Source organism: Syngnathus acus, chromosome 15, assembly GCF_901709675.1.
Source record: "Syngnathus acus chromosome 15, fSynAcu1.2, whole genome shotgun sequence".
NCBI classification, from domain to species: Eukaryota; Metazoa; Chordata; class Actinopteri; order Syngnathiformes; family Syngnathidae; genus Syngnathus; species Syngnathus acus.
The window spans coordinates 1004321-1019762 of record NC_051100.1 but is presented as its reverse complement, the minus strand read 5'-3'; the positions used below and the strand labels follow the sequence as shown (position 1 = coordinate 1019762).

Here is a 15442-nt window from a genome sequence, read left to right as displayed (position 1 = left end):
TCTTGCAGCTTTGAACATGACAGAAGCCAATACCAAATATAACTGTATACAAACTTGAATGATGTTTTCCTCCCAGTGGTCTTCTATTGGATCCTGTAATGGTAAGAGCAGCCAATTCCACAGGTCACTGCCCTACTTGTAGTTCAGTATCATGCAATGACGGAGGGCGATAAGATTGCCTTGTGCTGGCTATTCACAGACAAACATCAGTGGCATTAACCCGTTCACTGCCAACCCAGTTAATATCTTTGACTGTCAATGGCACTGAATGAGTTAAAAAACAGACACAGGCATTTTTTTTTCCACACTTATGTATTATTCGTGTAATAGAGCTACTTTTGGAAATCATTTCAATGCTTAAAATGGGGTGCTGATGGAGCATATTTCCATTGCACAGTGTGAAAAAGGTCTGATTAGAGAGTTTGGAGTGTAACTAATTGGATGTGGTCTTGTGACTCTTCTTGACCCACTCACAAGGTTGGACTTGGCACTGTTGCTTTCCAAGCCTGCCAAACAAAGTCAGTCAGTCATACTGAGGTCTGGCGAGACAGAATAGACAATAAATCCTCATTTAGGACAGGTTCACTGATGTGTGACAAGTTGGTTTCCACCGCAACGAACAAGACCAAGGGTCGAGCGACACTGTAGACAATCGTACTTTGATTCACCTCTACAAGGAGAAAAATAATAATCATAAAAAGTTGAGTTTTGTGACCTTCAGAAAGTGTATGCAAGATTAGCAAACATTTGGAATATGTGTATCATCATCATCGTAAAAAAACATTGTTTCGTCAAGTGGCTCATAACATAAATGCTTTTCAACGACTATGTATTTCGAAGGTCAGTGTGGCATGCAAAAATATTCAACCTTGTTGAATCAATCAGACCAAATTGGAGCATTTTCCTGGATTAGCATTAGTCAACCGTTTCTCTGTCGACTTTGCTATAAGATTAAACGGAGTGATTATCCCCTTGGGTGGGATGTGTGAAGAGTAATTATTCCTCCCTGAGCTGCTCGGAAAATAGTCTGGCTGACATATCGTAAATGTTAAACCTGTTCCCTGTCAAAGCTGGGCAAATTCTTATTGGGCGGGGTGACTCTGATGAACAACAGATAAGTGACCTGAAGTTCTGACTGTTGCCAGACTTGACGTAGGATCAACTTGTTGGGCCCAGCACAAGTCTAGGATGTAGTGTGAAGAGCAGACTGGCGCAGTGAGAAATGAACACGGCCATTGTAGTTCTTGAACAATCAAAGCGGCAAGTTCAGCACAGGAGAGGTGAGCCATCTACATGGCAGAAGAAGCATAAGTGACTCACTGGAATGTGTGCAGGAGATATGCACATGCTAATTACAGTAAGATCGCCACCACTAGGAGAGTGCCTTCTTTACTCGATCGTGCGTGACCCGGTCATGCATGAACCCCCGAGAGATAAACCCACGCGCACAAACCTTACCGAGAGCGAGTGTCCTGTCATTCTACACAGGCGATTTATTTCTAAATGTTTATTTATGTATTTAATCTTTTATTTATTTGTTTATTGTATTTGTTTATTTTATTGGTCTATTTTCTTATTTAGTTTTTTTTATTTATGGGAAGCACATTCATGAATATAGCCTATACCTAAAATACCAAAATAAAGCTCGTGACGCCACGAGTAAATGAACAAGCCATGTCACTAGTGAAAAATCCTTAAATCTTCTTGGTGGTTGTTGGTAATGATGAAGAATGAGAGGATCGCTGGCATTTGGAGGAGAATGACTGTGCGCTCGCCAACATCATCATCATCTTCAACATCATCATCATCATCAGCTGCACGAGCAGCATCAGCATCAGCATCAGCCGCAGCAGCAGCAGCATCATCATCATCAGCAGCCTATAAATGACACCCCAAGACGGGAGCTCTGCGCTCACTGCTGCTCTTGCTCCCTGCAACCAGCCTGTGAAGCGTGCGTCCACTGCGCACGTCGCCCTCCCGGCAGCTCTGCGCTCACGTTTTCCCCTTCCTAAACATCTTGCACTTTTTTTCAATTTCCTTTTTTCCTTTCCCACCACGGCTTTAAGATGCATTTCAGACTGCAGGGATATCAGCGCGTAAAGTTTCTAAGAAGAGGGTTGCGGCACGCACTGAGCGCGTTTGACTTAAAGTTGCAAATATGACCCAAATCCGGATTTGCAAGTAGCGTGCGTGCACGGTGGTCATGGACTATGGAGGCTTTAAGTCTGTCCGTAAACGCGGTGTCCTACACTGTGGCGGCTGAGCTGCACCAGATCGATGATGACCCGTTCACCGGACCCATCAAGAACATCGCCCCGTGGAACTTCACCATTTTGGCGCTGCTCATGTTTGTGGTCACGTTTCTGTCGCTGAGCGAAAACTTCCTCGTCATGTTTGCCACATACAAGTTCAAACAACTCAGACAGCCACTCAACTACATCATAGTCAATTTGGCTATAGCTGACTTTCTAGTGTCCCTCACAGGAGGACTGATAAGTTTCCTGACAAATGCAAGAGGTTATTTCTTCCTGGGCCGGTGGGCTTGTGTGCTGGAGGGCTTTGCTGTCACTTTTTTCGGTAGGTGCCCCTTTTATTACTTTTTTTCACTTGGATGATTTATTGCATGACGCAAAATACTTTTCGGATTAAAGTTGTTTGTTGTGAAAAGCTCAATTTGACTGTCACTCAGATATTCAACCATATGATGATGATTGAAGTTATGTTATGAAAGTTGTGCGTTGAAATGGAGTGCAATAATGATCCCGGGAGGAGTTCGACAAAATAAGACTTGCTTCATGAATGTTGAAGACTTGAGACCTCTTAGAGTTTTTTTTGTCTCTCCGTTTGTGTTTGTGTGTTCATTTCAAGCTGCAGGTGTCAGTGTTGCAACATTTTTTCTTCTTTTACTACCATGATGAATAATTAACATGACACAAAAGTTGCATGTCGGATCATGACTCCAACATCTGTTTCTACCCTGTGTGGAAAAGTAGATCGCCAGACCCAAATTAACTCTTGAGAATTTTATAAATGGATATGTATTCAAAATATTCATCAAGAAATGCACTTAATGACGGATTTTACTCAGGATAGTCACTGAGAAATATTACAACAATGGGCTCTTGCATCGTTTTGATTATTAATATTTTTTACGGGCCAATATTGGACTCAGCAGATGTTAATTGTCGATCACCTTGCATGGCTTATCATAAGTGAGTTACCAGCATTGAGCCCACTATTGAATGAAGTCAGTGAATTGGGTCAAGAGCTGTGCTGACGATCTGCTGAGGTCACCCAAAGTAAAGTTCATTCAGGCATGCATTTGAAAATCAAGTTGAAAATCTCGCTTCGAAATCTGACGCAAAATGGTACTTGTGCAATTACTTACGTATTCTGTGTCATGCAAAAGGCAGTTCCTTGCAGTATCAGTTAAAATCCTCCAAATTGATATTATACTTGTTCTGTTGCATGAATAGAAAGTTTCAAAGCATTAAATAAATAGATGTGAAAACCTGCAAGGTACAAATTAATTTTAGCCAATAAAGCACATTTTCTTAGGACACATAAATAAAGTCTTTCTTGAGGAGGATTTATGACCACAAAGCCAATGCAGCATGATTACCATATACGTATGTTGAAACAAAGGTCAGCTTTCACGCTGGTGGCATAAAACACAATCGGCCAGACTTACTAAAGGTTTGTGCGTGCAAAAGCTGATGTACGAACAGAGTCTACAAATGATGGCATCTATTTGACATTTGCCATTCCTACGCTGTAAAACAAATGAGTAAATAAAAGCAAGATATGATGACATCCCGCCAAATCTCCGAATAAACCTGGCCGCAAAAGCTGAACCGCAATCTAGCAAGGGAATGCTGTAATGTTTGTTTGTCTTCCTGGAACACTTCCAATGTCGTCACTTTTTTTGTGAAGACCATCAGCTGGAAAGCCCTATGTCACCACTTTTACAACTGTTGTCATATACTGAATATTTCAGCTCTTGGTAGAAGATCTTAATAAATCACACCTCCTAACACTCTGTCAGAGTAAAAAATACAATTTGGGAAGCAAGTAAATAAGGCCTATCGCGTTCAACGATGACCAAAAGAAACTATCTTGCATAATACATATGATCAGGTGATGTATAATCAATAGGATTGGACTGAAGAGGAAATCCAGCCTTGTCTTAAGTTCCGACAAGTGTGTTAGTGTGGTCAGATGCGTTGGTGTGTGTTAATAAATTAGAAATGAATTGAACTAAGCAGGAAACAAGTCGTCCCAGTTATTTTTTGCTCAGGATTTCAATAGTGAATAGATTTCGAGGCGGTGGTAAGAAAATATGTAGATGTGTGTGAGACTTTCTAAATGAATGCACCATTTTCTCTATTTGTTATGGGCTGCTAAAAATACAACAAGACACAAAAAGTGTCCGTTTCATTAGTGAATCTTTGTATGGGTTCATGTGTGAAACATAATTGAACATCCCGGTTTCCACCACTCTCTTTTGTCCTCCACACTAAGCTCAGACACTGAGGGTCTTTGGTTGCGCAGAGAAAGGTAATTACCCGCTGAGTGAGTTATTATCATAATTAAAGAGTTTTTTTTTCCAGTCTATCACGAGGCAGCCTAATTCACCCACCTTGGATCATTTAACTATTTCTAGCATTAGTAACTTGAAACACTTTGGCTTCATACCATTGAGATTGGTTGTCAAACAATAATAAATAGCCGCACTGTTATAACCAGGCCATCCATCTCCGTACGCTCCCAAGCATAATACAATTGACCATAATACAATTTCAGTGAAGAGAGGAAGCCATTGCCAATGCAGGAATTCACCACACACTTAACATGATAACATTCTGGAATCGTTCAATGTAATTCCATGACGGTGTTACATACACAAATGAGCGCACATATTAAAAGAGGAACTTTTTAACGGGCTTAGTGCTGGATGGGGGAAGGTTGGGACACTCTGCATTGGTTAAACACATAGTATCACCTGATTAATGGCCCTTTGGAAGTGGGTATTCCTAAAGGTTCTGGATGTTGCATGAGACATAGAGGACAGTGCCTCTGGATAAGTAGGCAGACCCTGGGATGTGGGCCGGCCTCCTTTTTAACCTGTCCACACGTGATTTGACATGTGAGTTTTGCTTGGGTTGGTTTCCAGTAAGGGTTGCACACCACTAAGGCTGGCTTTTACCATTGATTGTGTTTCTAAGCTTCATGAAAACAATTTCTAGGTGCATCCAAGGGGCATTTTTGCGGCCGATGCAGTGCTGTTGGCTTGGTCATGTCAACTCTCACTGGAGCGGTTTGCAGCCAAGTGCGAAGCGGTAGGGATGAAAATCAGCACCTCTTAATCTGGGACCATGGCTCCCTGCTCGAACCAGTAAGGGGATGATGAAATACCACCCCAAATGGAGGAGTTCAATTATCTCAGGGTTTTCATATATGGTATCAAGACATTAGTATAGGTTACGTTTCATTATGCGGCTTTGGTATTCTGCCATTGTGACCGACCTGCTGTTTGTCCCAGGAATCGTAGCCCTGTGGTCTCTGGCCGTTCTGTCCTTCGAACGATTCTTCGTGATTTGCCGACCTCTGGGCAACATTCGGCTGCAAGCCAAACACGCCGTCATGGGCCTGCTGTTCGTCTGGATCTTTTCCTTCGTTTGGACCTTCCCTCCGGTTCTGGGCTGGAACAGATACACTGTCAGCAAGATTGGGACCACCTGTGAGCCTGACTGGTGAGAAATACCCTCGGCACATTGACAGTATCGTATATGTAGATGTCATTGCCGTACGCTGAAACGAAACAGCATTTCAATCAATGTGTGTCAACCAGGTATACGTCCGACATCAATAGCCACAGCTACATCATCACCTTCTTCTCCACTTGTTTCATTCTGCCTCTTGGACTCATCTTCTTCTGCTATGGGAAGCTCCTGCGGAAGCTCCGGAAGGTCACAAAATGTTTTCCTTTACAAAGGCAATCGTACTTTGCGATGATTGCATTTATAGCATTGTTCGGAGCATAACAGACGGACAAGAGAATTGTCATCCCCAAAGATTGTCTTGCTTATTAACCAGTTGCATCGTGATTTCTCTGACCTGAGTCGAGCAGTACCAGTGTACTGAAAAGTGCATTTGACTTTGACTTTCATTTGACCTGTCAAGCCATATCAGCAAAATCTCCAATCCAAATGAAATCAAGAAGGGTTTTCTTCCCCTGTAGGTGTCCCATGGCCGTCTGGCCACCGCCAGGAAGCCTGAGCGCCAGGTGACCCGGATGGTCGTAGTCATGATTATAGCATTCATGGTGGCATGGACACCGTATGCAGTCTTTGCTATACTGGTTACAATTCATCCAACCATTGAATTGGATGCGAGGTTGGCTTCCATCCCTGCATTCTTCTCCAAGACGGCCGCGGTGTATAATCCAATCATCTACGTGTTCATGAACAGACAGGTAATATTTCCTCTTATAACGGAAGCTTAGACATAGTATCACTATGTGTATACATACAGCAGAATAATATTGCAGTGGATCCCAAGACGTCTATAGTGGCAGAGGAGTTTGTGTGCTTCTAAATAATGCACATCATATGAATAAATAAAATGTACAATTCAGTAGGTACAATTGTCCAGATGAAGCGCTGTTGAAAAATGCATAACCCACCTATGTAATGCTTGTAAAGTTGGCTAGTGCTACCGCTAGGCGCATTCCAGTCACATTTCTCTTGTATACATTTGCGAAGCCTACACATAACAGCATAATCGATTGATCCGATATCGACAAATGGAAAGTTTGTAAAAAAGAAGAAAGAACTTTACCATACTGCACTGCACTGCACTCGACTCAAACGCTCCTTAGTGACTGTTGGTATTTTGGTCTCTGGATTTTGTTTATTTATTTGATTCAAGGCAGCAAGCACATGACTGCTCATTCAATCATTTCAAATGACCAGAGACTATCAAGGTCTTGGATAGGCTTTCTTAATATGATGGCGCTAAATATTATCGATGGGAAATACGTATGCAACATACCGCCAACTAAGTGTGTAATTGCATGGAAAAAAAGCCATTCAGACTCCCCTGCAGGGAACTGCATGCTGTCTGTATGTCCATAGGAGTGTCCTACTTGTTTAAACGGGTCAGCCTCTGTCAACATGGGAAATAGATGTAAATAAGTACAGAATCCAAATGCTTAAACTAAGCAGCCAGTACTTGAAGTCAAGTGACTTTTATTACATCATGCGAATAAGATTTACAAAAACGCAATTACATTGAAGACACGCGGACTGAGCCTTTGGCATTGGCCCTGGTAAAGTTCTGGGAATGGGTTCAGTCTCTGCACAGAGATCGCATGCGCAGTCAGTCTCCTAATAGTTAGCAGACTGTATTTACAGACTAATGAATGACACAAACTAGAGTGCTACCTTACTTGACTGGCAAGCCATGGCTGGATAACAAATCACCCTATGCTGCTAAAATTGGCTGCTACACATAATTGGATGACTAACATGGACATACTCCACCAAAGCACTTACGAACCTGATGAAGAAATAAAATCCACTCCCCCACAACTTGCAAAGATTGTTACCGTATAAAGCTTTGTTCATTGTGAAACGAAAACGCCGATCGACTTGCAAACAGAACAGTCTTTAAGATGAATTACCTGCATTGAAGACACACGGTTATGGAAAGTAGCAAGAGCACATTTAGCGAGCCAATTCTGTTGACAACCGAGTGAAAAGTGATATATCAATTCTTATTGCACAGACCTCGTGGTCCAGATGCTTTTCTAGCACCTTTTCACCTAATCCGTCCTTCTGGGGATATGGTTCAAATAAAACGCTTCTCTTAAATATATTCAAAACAGCATTGAACGTGTTCTGTTAGTCACATCTAAGCGCCTCTAAGTCCAAGGCCATTGTAACCTCACAGCTGACCCATTTTCACGAGTGGGATATTTCTGGAATTCACGGCATCATTTTTATTACATTTGGCACCACGAGCAGCTTCTATTCAAGGAGGAACTCGTTAAAATGTGAAGGCCAAACTGACAGCGAATCACATTATTTCAAGATCAATTCAGCCGTGATGTCGATTCATGTGATTTCTGAGATGAACAATGTGTGTGCTAATGATACATTTGGGTAGAAGCTTGCAAACAAACAATAGAAATACATGGATGGTGATGTATTTTCTTCTTGTGTTAGGAATGTAGTGATGGGGGCGGGCTCAATTGTCATTCAATTCAGCAGTCGTAATCACTCTGCAATTTCACAAATCAATGCTGATCGATTTCAGCTCTCACGCTGACCCTTACACGTTCAAAATGTGGATGGATGCGCGTACAAGAAAAAAAAAACCGTTTCACATTACTTTAAATACTTTTAGTCACGTTTTCTTTTTTTTTTAATCTTTTTTGCTTAGATCAATAAAGGTCAGGGAAATCTACAATCTAGAATTTCAAACAAGCTATGACAAATTATGTTCAAGTTAAGTGCTGAAAAAGAATAGAAATGACAGCACGAGGTCTTGGTTCCATTAAAGAACCTGTGGGATCAAGTCACTGGGAAAGTTAAAGTAGTCTAAAGAGTAAGCTAATGACGAGCCATTTATTTACAGAAAACTTCAAGCAGATGCTAGACTCCTCACGCTTTTTATTTGTGTTTAGTTCAGGAAGTGCATCATCCAGCTTTTCACCGGCATTGTGGGCATGCCAGAAAGCAACATGAACCAGACATCAGAGCGACCAGGAATCACTGCGGACAGTCAAACGGGAGAAATGTCTGCCATTGCGGCCCGTATCCCCATCGGCGGCGGTACAACGTCGCCCAGGTTGGAAGATTCGCCAACTGACTGTGCTTCCTTTGCGCAGCTCCCCATCCCGGAGAATAAAGTGTGTCCAATGTGACAGCTACTTGCAGCAGGTCTACTCCAACTTGAAGAAGAAAAAACAACAACAACAACACGCAACTCTTGCCAGACACATCTTTGGACTTCCCAGTAGTCATTTTCATTCGAGATGGATTAAGCTCAAGATATATGTCGACTAACCTATTTTTTTTTTCCCTAGCTGTCACCTTCGCATTTCATTTGCAGTCGCTGAGGAATCAAAAGCAAATGAAGCTTTCTGCTGAAGTGCATTAAAATTTCATTTGAATTGGCCCTAAATATTGCGAGAAAAGAAAATGTGCAGATAGAAACGTTCACAGCTTTACCCAATAGATAAGCTTGACCACACCTGCACAACTTCGAATCTGCTACAAAATGCAACCTGCACTTTAATCGACTTTCACGTGGTAACTCCATACGAATACGAAGCTCCTGGAAAATCACAGCGTGAGTTAGCCAGTCAGTCATATTCATATACCAAAATTCTGCCTTTCATCTACTCTACTTTCTGTATTTTTCAAGCCCTGAGACAAAGCCTGCAGAGGATGCATTGTTTTACTATGCTGTTTCAGTTTGGCAGCACATCTTCAGTCAAATCCACCCGTCAAAAAGTTAGAAACCTCTGTCGGAATTTGTAGGCTTTAGTTTTTGTTCATAGTGGGTTGACTAGGGACTGGCAATACTTTTATCCATCCGTACTGCAGATGGTCAGTGAGGGAAGTCCCTATTGCCTGGACTGCTGACATACAAGGGTAAGACACGCTATGCAGTGAAAATGAGAACAATGAGCACACAAAGATGCACACAGTCAATAAGCGCGAGCTAAATATAGGCAATAAATTGATTGACACACTTCAAGGAATTATCTTCTCATGGGCTGGATCGGTTTTCCTTGCATTTTAATGTATTATAAATTATATAAAAAAAATATATATATCTATAAATCAAATATGTATAATAAACCATAAGCCATTTTGGGCAATTCTATATTTGTGAGCATGATTGAATTTTGCAAGTTAAGTCAGCAACATGTACATTGGACAAATGCTTGTTTAGCTATAGCGGCTTTATGTTCGTAAATTGCTGATTTAAGCCTCACTTTAGTAGCCAGAACTGTTCAGGACTTGCGCAGAATTAGACGGGCTACAGATAAAAAAAAATCCTGACTGCTATTTCATTGGAATTTCTTCTTGCAGCCAGGAAAACATCTGACTCGAGCAAATGCTACTGGCATCATTACACAATAACCGAGAGATTGTTCACGTACGTGCAGGAAATGAAACCTTAATACACCAATGAAAACAAGGTACGAGAGGGATAATCTTCACGTGTCTTAACTTCCTACAAAGTCAACTTTGTGGTGAGAGTTTGAGGCCCTTTTCTGTTGCAGCGTGACTAACCCTAACACAAAGAGCTGCTTCGATGACTTTGGTTAGATCACCAAATGATTCCCGAGGGCGGCACCGCTGCTGCTCACTGCTCCCCTCTCCCCCAGGGGATGGATCAAAATCACACGGGGATGGGTTCAATGCAGAGGACAAAATTCACCACACCCAGATGTGTGTGTGACCATCATTGGGACTTTAACTTTTAACTTTAGTAGCGAATACAGTCCGTAACTGCGGGCCTGTCGAACACTTTGCTCTCCTGGATGGATGAATGAATGGACAAAACAAATCCCCAGAAGAGTGATTGATAGCTGTTATAGCTGTTGTGTGTCTTATTAGTCCATGGCAATGTACCGATACGATTTTCCATAAAGTGTATACTGTAAATATATATATGTATGTGTTCATACAGGCATTTCAACTGTCAGCTGTTGTTTTACGACAAACTCCGTCGTAGCGTGTTTGAATTAATACTGTTAATCAAAGTAGTTTATGTGGCAGCCAGGTCACATGTTTGAAGAATCACGCACGCACACATATGTAAATGTGACAAAGTGTTCTCGTTTTCTTGCCTTTGTGTTGCATGTTTGTTTGCTATGTCCAATACTGTTTGTAGTCTCAATTCCACATGGTGCACAATGTTCTGAAAGTAATTGTATGGTGTTTGCTGTGTACTGACTTTGTGTTTGAATCTGTGCCCAATCCGGTGGAACAAACTCTGTTTCAGTGAATTGTGTTGCTTTGTCATCATTATTAGAAGACACCATTGTTCATCTCAACTGTGATTTACGCCATATAGAGGACATATTATCATTTTCACCCGTATTATAATATGACAAATGAGATTGTATGTTGAGATTGTACCTGTCTGTTATTACCCTCAACTTGGTATTATCATCAATTGCAAATCAATAGGTATGGTGTCGAGAAATAAAGAATGGCAAATGCATTACAATAGTCTTAAGAGCATAACTGTGATTGTGAAATTGCTTCTAGAGATATTTCCTCCACTGAAGTGCCCTTTCATCCAATTATTTTACCGGTCAAAACTCAGTAAGGTCATGACCTCACTATAGGTGTGACAGTTTTTCAATGAATTAATTCTACACACACGAGGCAGTCTGTGGCTAGTGTTATACAAGTAGAACAAAACAAGGAGGGAACCTATGCACAGGGGTCACCAACTCTGGTCCTCAAGGGCGCCTATCCACAATGTTTGAGATGCATCCCTCGTCTGTACAAGCATGATAGCAATCATCTGAAAAAACATTTTCTTTTCAAGGGCCACAACACCCATTTGAAATCGCAATTAATCAAAATTGCTCGCAAATATCTCTGCAGGTTACCAAAGCATCTTCATCAAAGTCCAGCTGGGTACAGATGAAAATACGGTCGTGGTGCACATGCACAAGAGATCCATGAACTCACCAATTCATTTCCTAGTTCAATTAGAATTGGTTTTAAAAAAAAATCCTCACCATCACGCTGTTCCCATTTTGACATCACGCGACCGAGACGACACGGTAACTTGCGATTACGAGGCTTGAAACAGGATGCTCTTGGAGGTAATTACATGCTCTATTTTTGTGAAGTGTAAATCTGCGCGAAGACGTGTTAGACCTAGTGATTCCACAGACACGCACAAGCTATCATTTTTTATAATGGGCTGTTTTGCAACGTTGTAGGTTCGTAAAGGTTTCGTTGTGCTGTTGTTGGTTGCCTGGATGTTTTTAGTTTGCAAACAGCTTCCTGCTATATACTATGTCCAGGGTGACTCATAAAAATCGACTCATGCCATTTTTGATTTTCAGGTGGAATGACCCAATCATTTATCAGGTCTCCATTTTGATCTACATGTCTCAGAAATTGGAGGGAGGGTAATGTTTTCCAAACAGTTTTTTTCCGAGAAGAATTGTAGAAATGCTTTTTTTTGCTGTTGTACTCATCTTGTTGTGATCTGTTCTTACGTGACTAAGGTAAAGCCTCAGGTGGCGACACAAGAAAGTAAATCAGCCTGTAACTTAGATTGTCTGTCTTCAACATTGGTGTTCTCAAGGTCTTTCTGAATTGCCAGGTTGAAGCGATCAATATTTACAACTTATCTTATTTTGATGATGGATGTTGGTCCAGATGTACGCCGTAAAGCTAACGCCACATCACACATCACATGACAAACTATATTAACTGACACTGCATCATATATAGTGAGAGGTGGCTGTAAATACTGATGCGTCCAATATGCCCAGAGACATATTGCGTGGCTTTAACGATACAAACATTCTAACCAAATCTTTCCAAGATTTTAACACATACAAAAGGGATAATGCAATACAGAGAGAGGCCTTTGAATCTTATTTTAGCTAAGGCATTTATGTATAATAGAGAATAAACATTGACTAGATACAAGACTGTAGATTTACAAAATCTATCTTTTTTTATTGCTTTTATACCTTACACTTATGTACACTGTATAAATGAACTGTAGTCACCAGTAAAATGTAAAGGATGAAATATAGGGCCTGCGTCATGGGATCGATCCATCATCTTATCTAGCCATCCATTTTCCAGGGTTGTGTCGGCGGTCAGCATGTTAAGCAGGAAAAGACAGACTTCCCTCTCCCGAGACTCATTGACCAGCTCTGATCCCAAGGTATTCCCTGAGTTTAGTTTCTAGCTCCCTTGTCACAGAGCAATACCGAGTCCGCATGGCACTGATCTGCCCGTGCCATCCTCTCACTCATAAACAGACCCTCAAGACAATCCTCACTTGAGACACTTGCATGTCATTTTTTGTTTACTTACTTTATAAATCCAATTTGAAAGGATTGATGCGAACTAAATCTTGCAACACATTTGTTTTTCTATTAGGACCATGAAAACACCATACAATCAGTTGGATTCGTATCAGCATAATGTAACAGCCATAAAATTGGCTGGCAAAGGCCCAAGTCTAAAAATGAGCCCAATTTCAGGAGAAGAAAATCATTTCGCAATAAATCCACTTCAGACTGAGAATATTGCGTTAGAAGACAAACGGGGAGTTGCCTGATCTATCGAGACTCTTAACCTTTACCGTCAGTGGGGCCAACTGACACAACGTGAACAACTAACAGACCTGATGGCATCATCAGGTTTCGGCTCAAATTGTCAGGTCAAATGGCTAATGTGTAAATATCCCACAGCATCATTCATTTCTTCACAAGATGAAAAAGAACATTGGTGCTTTCTATATCCCCACATTTAATCCCATCATTAATTTATAGGTTGTCATCAATTCATCAGCCTTTTGCTATTAATATTTTATCCCAGGAGAAAGGAAAAGGCAGATGATGAAACAGACCAGATCAAAAAGCCCCTGTGTTGTTGGTCCATTTGGGTAATTTGGTGAAACCCAAATAGAACTGCACATGTCAGTGATGGATTTGGACAAAAATAGGTGATACATTTGAATATTCTCTAAATGAGGTTCCAAAATTGGTCTTCAAATAAAATACAGAATTATTCAGGATAATTGTTGGCACCAAATTAAAAAAAGTGCAGAATTCCTTTGTGACTTTCCTGAGACAAATGACAAATAATACTGTGCAGAATGAGCTCCCCGAACAAAAAAAAAAAATATATATATATATATATATACAGTATGCCCAAATAAAAAATATATGTATACAAATATAGTATATAAAAATATCTGATGTGGTATAATAAATCAGAGTGTTTTTTTGCATTCCTTCCCATATGATTCAAATGATGAAATGATGACCATTGAAATATTCATGATATGATCATCATGCGAACACAGACGTGCAGCTATATAATGACTTGGATTGCATGGACTGACTGACAGTGGCTGACTGGAAAACATTGTTTACACATTCAATTATAAAATCAATAACAGATGTGTGCTAAGAGCAAGCCAATACCACTGCAACACCTAATGTGATTAGACAATCTAATTACAGTTTAGCACTGGGTAACATGATTATGAATACGCTGGGCAAATGTGATGTGGCTAAATGTTGCTTTGCTATAAGATTGAAGATCATGCTTATTAAAATAATGCCTGTGGACTCCTGTTCTGTTTAAAGTGGGAGGAAATCCGATTTACCGCTCTGTTTGACACATCATGGCTGCTTTAATGTCCACCTTGAGGCATGGCAGACAGGAGCCAGATGCTCCCAGAGGTTAAGTCAAGATCAAGTCCAAACATGTGAAGTCTAATCATGCAAAATGAGGAAAAAAACAACCCCTAAAGTTTTTTTTTAATCTTTGATGGCGTCTCTTACAGACTAATTAAAGCAACTTGTTGATTGCATTTTAAAGGACTACCAAGCAAACAAGGATTTTCTTGACTTGTTGAAAAACGCAATGCAACTTGTGAATTTCGCAATGTTACATCCCGCAGGGATCAGTACTTGGACCTATAGTGTTCAGCACCTACTTTTGGGGGAATGATGGGCAAATGTAACACCGGCTTTCACTATTATGTGGACACTATTCAATTCAATGTCATTGGAAAGAAAAAGATTGCTGTCATCTAGAGGCGTGCCTTGCTGATCTGTCCCGAAACCCCAAGAGTAAAACAAAAATGTCCAAAAGTATTTCGTATTAAGGGTCCAGACCCATGGATATCAGAGCCACTACCTCATGATGAGTTATTTAATATTACATTTCATTTCAACACATTTTCATGCAGTCTCTTGAGAGCCTCTGGCTTACGAGGTTTGCATTTGGAGCGCCCTCTTGCACTGACCCACATGCATACATGAAGTGCACGCAAAGGTCAAGCGTTATACAAGTCCAGCTCCAGTCTCACTCCATCCTCTGGATACAACTGGCAAAAATAAACAATACTAATGTCAACCCGGTGTTTTGGAACCTTAGGGCTGGGTGCATGTTTAAAATAGAATATGAATCATTTTCTCTATGTGTTGCTGATTTATTTGAGACAAATGAGAAATGCTTTTTGAGTTTGCAGAAGTAAAAGGCATGGAAACGGCTTCAAGTTGATGTTATCCTATATTTATGAAACCATCCGAAACACCAAAGAATAGAATGTCATGAAGAATGTAGTAGGTGTCATATCCATTCTTCACTTTTCACATGACTTCTATCAAATTATCTGACTTGATTGAATAGCTTTACGT

The 15442-nt window shown here is 40.7% G+C and overlaps 1 protein-coding gene across 1 annotated transcript; it reads left to right on the top strand.

The window, feature by feature from the left end:
* The first annotated feature begins 1863 nt into the window (after positions 1-1863).
* Positions 1864-9350, top strand: valopa (vertebrate ancient long opsin a). Its single transcript, XM_037272429.1, has 5 exons — positions 1864-2577; positions 5543-5753; positions 5852-5969; positions 6242-6475; positions 8690-9350. The coding sequence occupies exons 1-5, from the start codon at positions 2211-2213 to the stop codon at positions 8927-8929; spliced, it is 1170 nt and encodes a 389-aa protein (XP_037128324.1). The 5' UTR covers positions 1864-2210; the 3' UTR covers positions 8930-9350.
* The last annotated feature ends 6092 nt before the right edge of the window (positions 9351-15442 follow it).

Excerpts from the sequence above, each read along its gene's own strand:
- valopa (XM_037272429.1), top strand. The coding sequence starts at position 2,211 with ATGGAGGCTTTAAGTCTGTCCGTAAACGCGGTGTCCTACACTGTGGCG. Across the intron at positions 2,578-5,542 it reads CTTTGCTGTCACTTTTTTCG|GAATCGTAGCCCTGTGGTCT; the intron begins GTAGGTGCCCCT and ends TGTTTGTCCCAG. Across the intron at positions 5,754-5,851 it reads ACCACCTGTGAGCCTGACTG|GTATACGTCCGACATCAATA; the intron begins GTGAGAAATACC and ends TGTGTCAACCAG.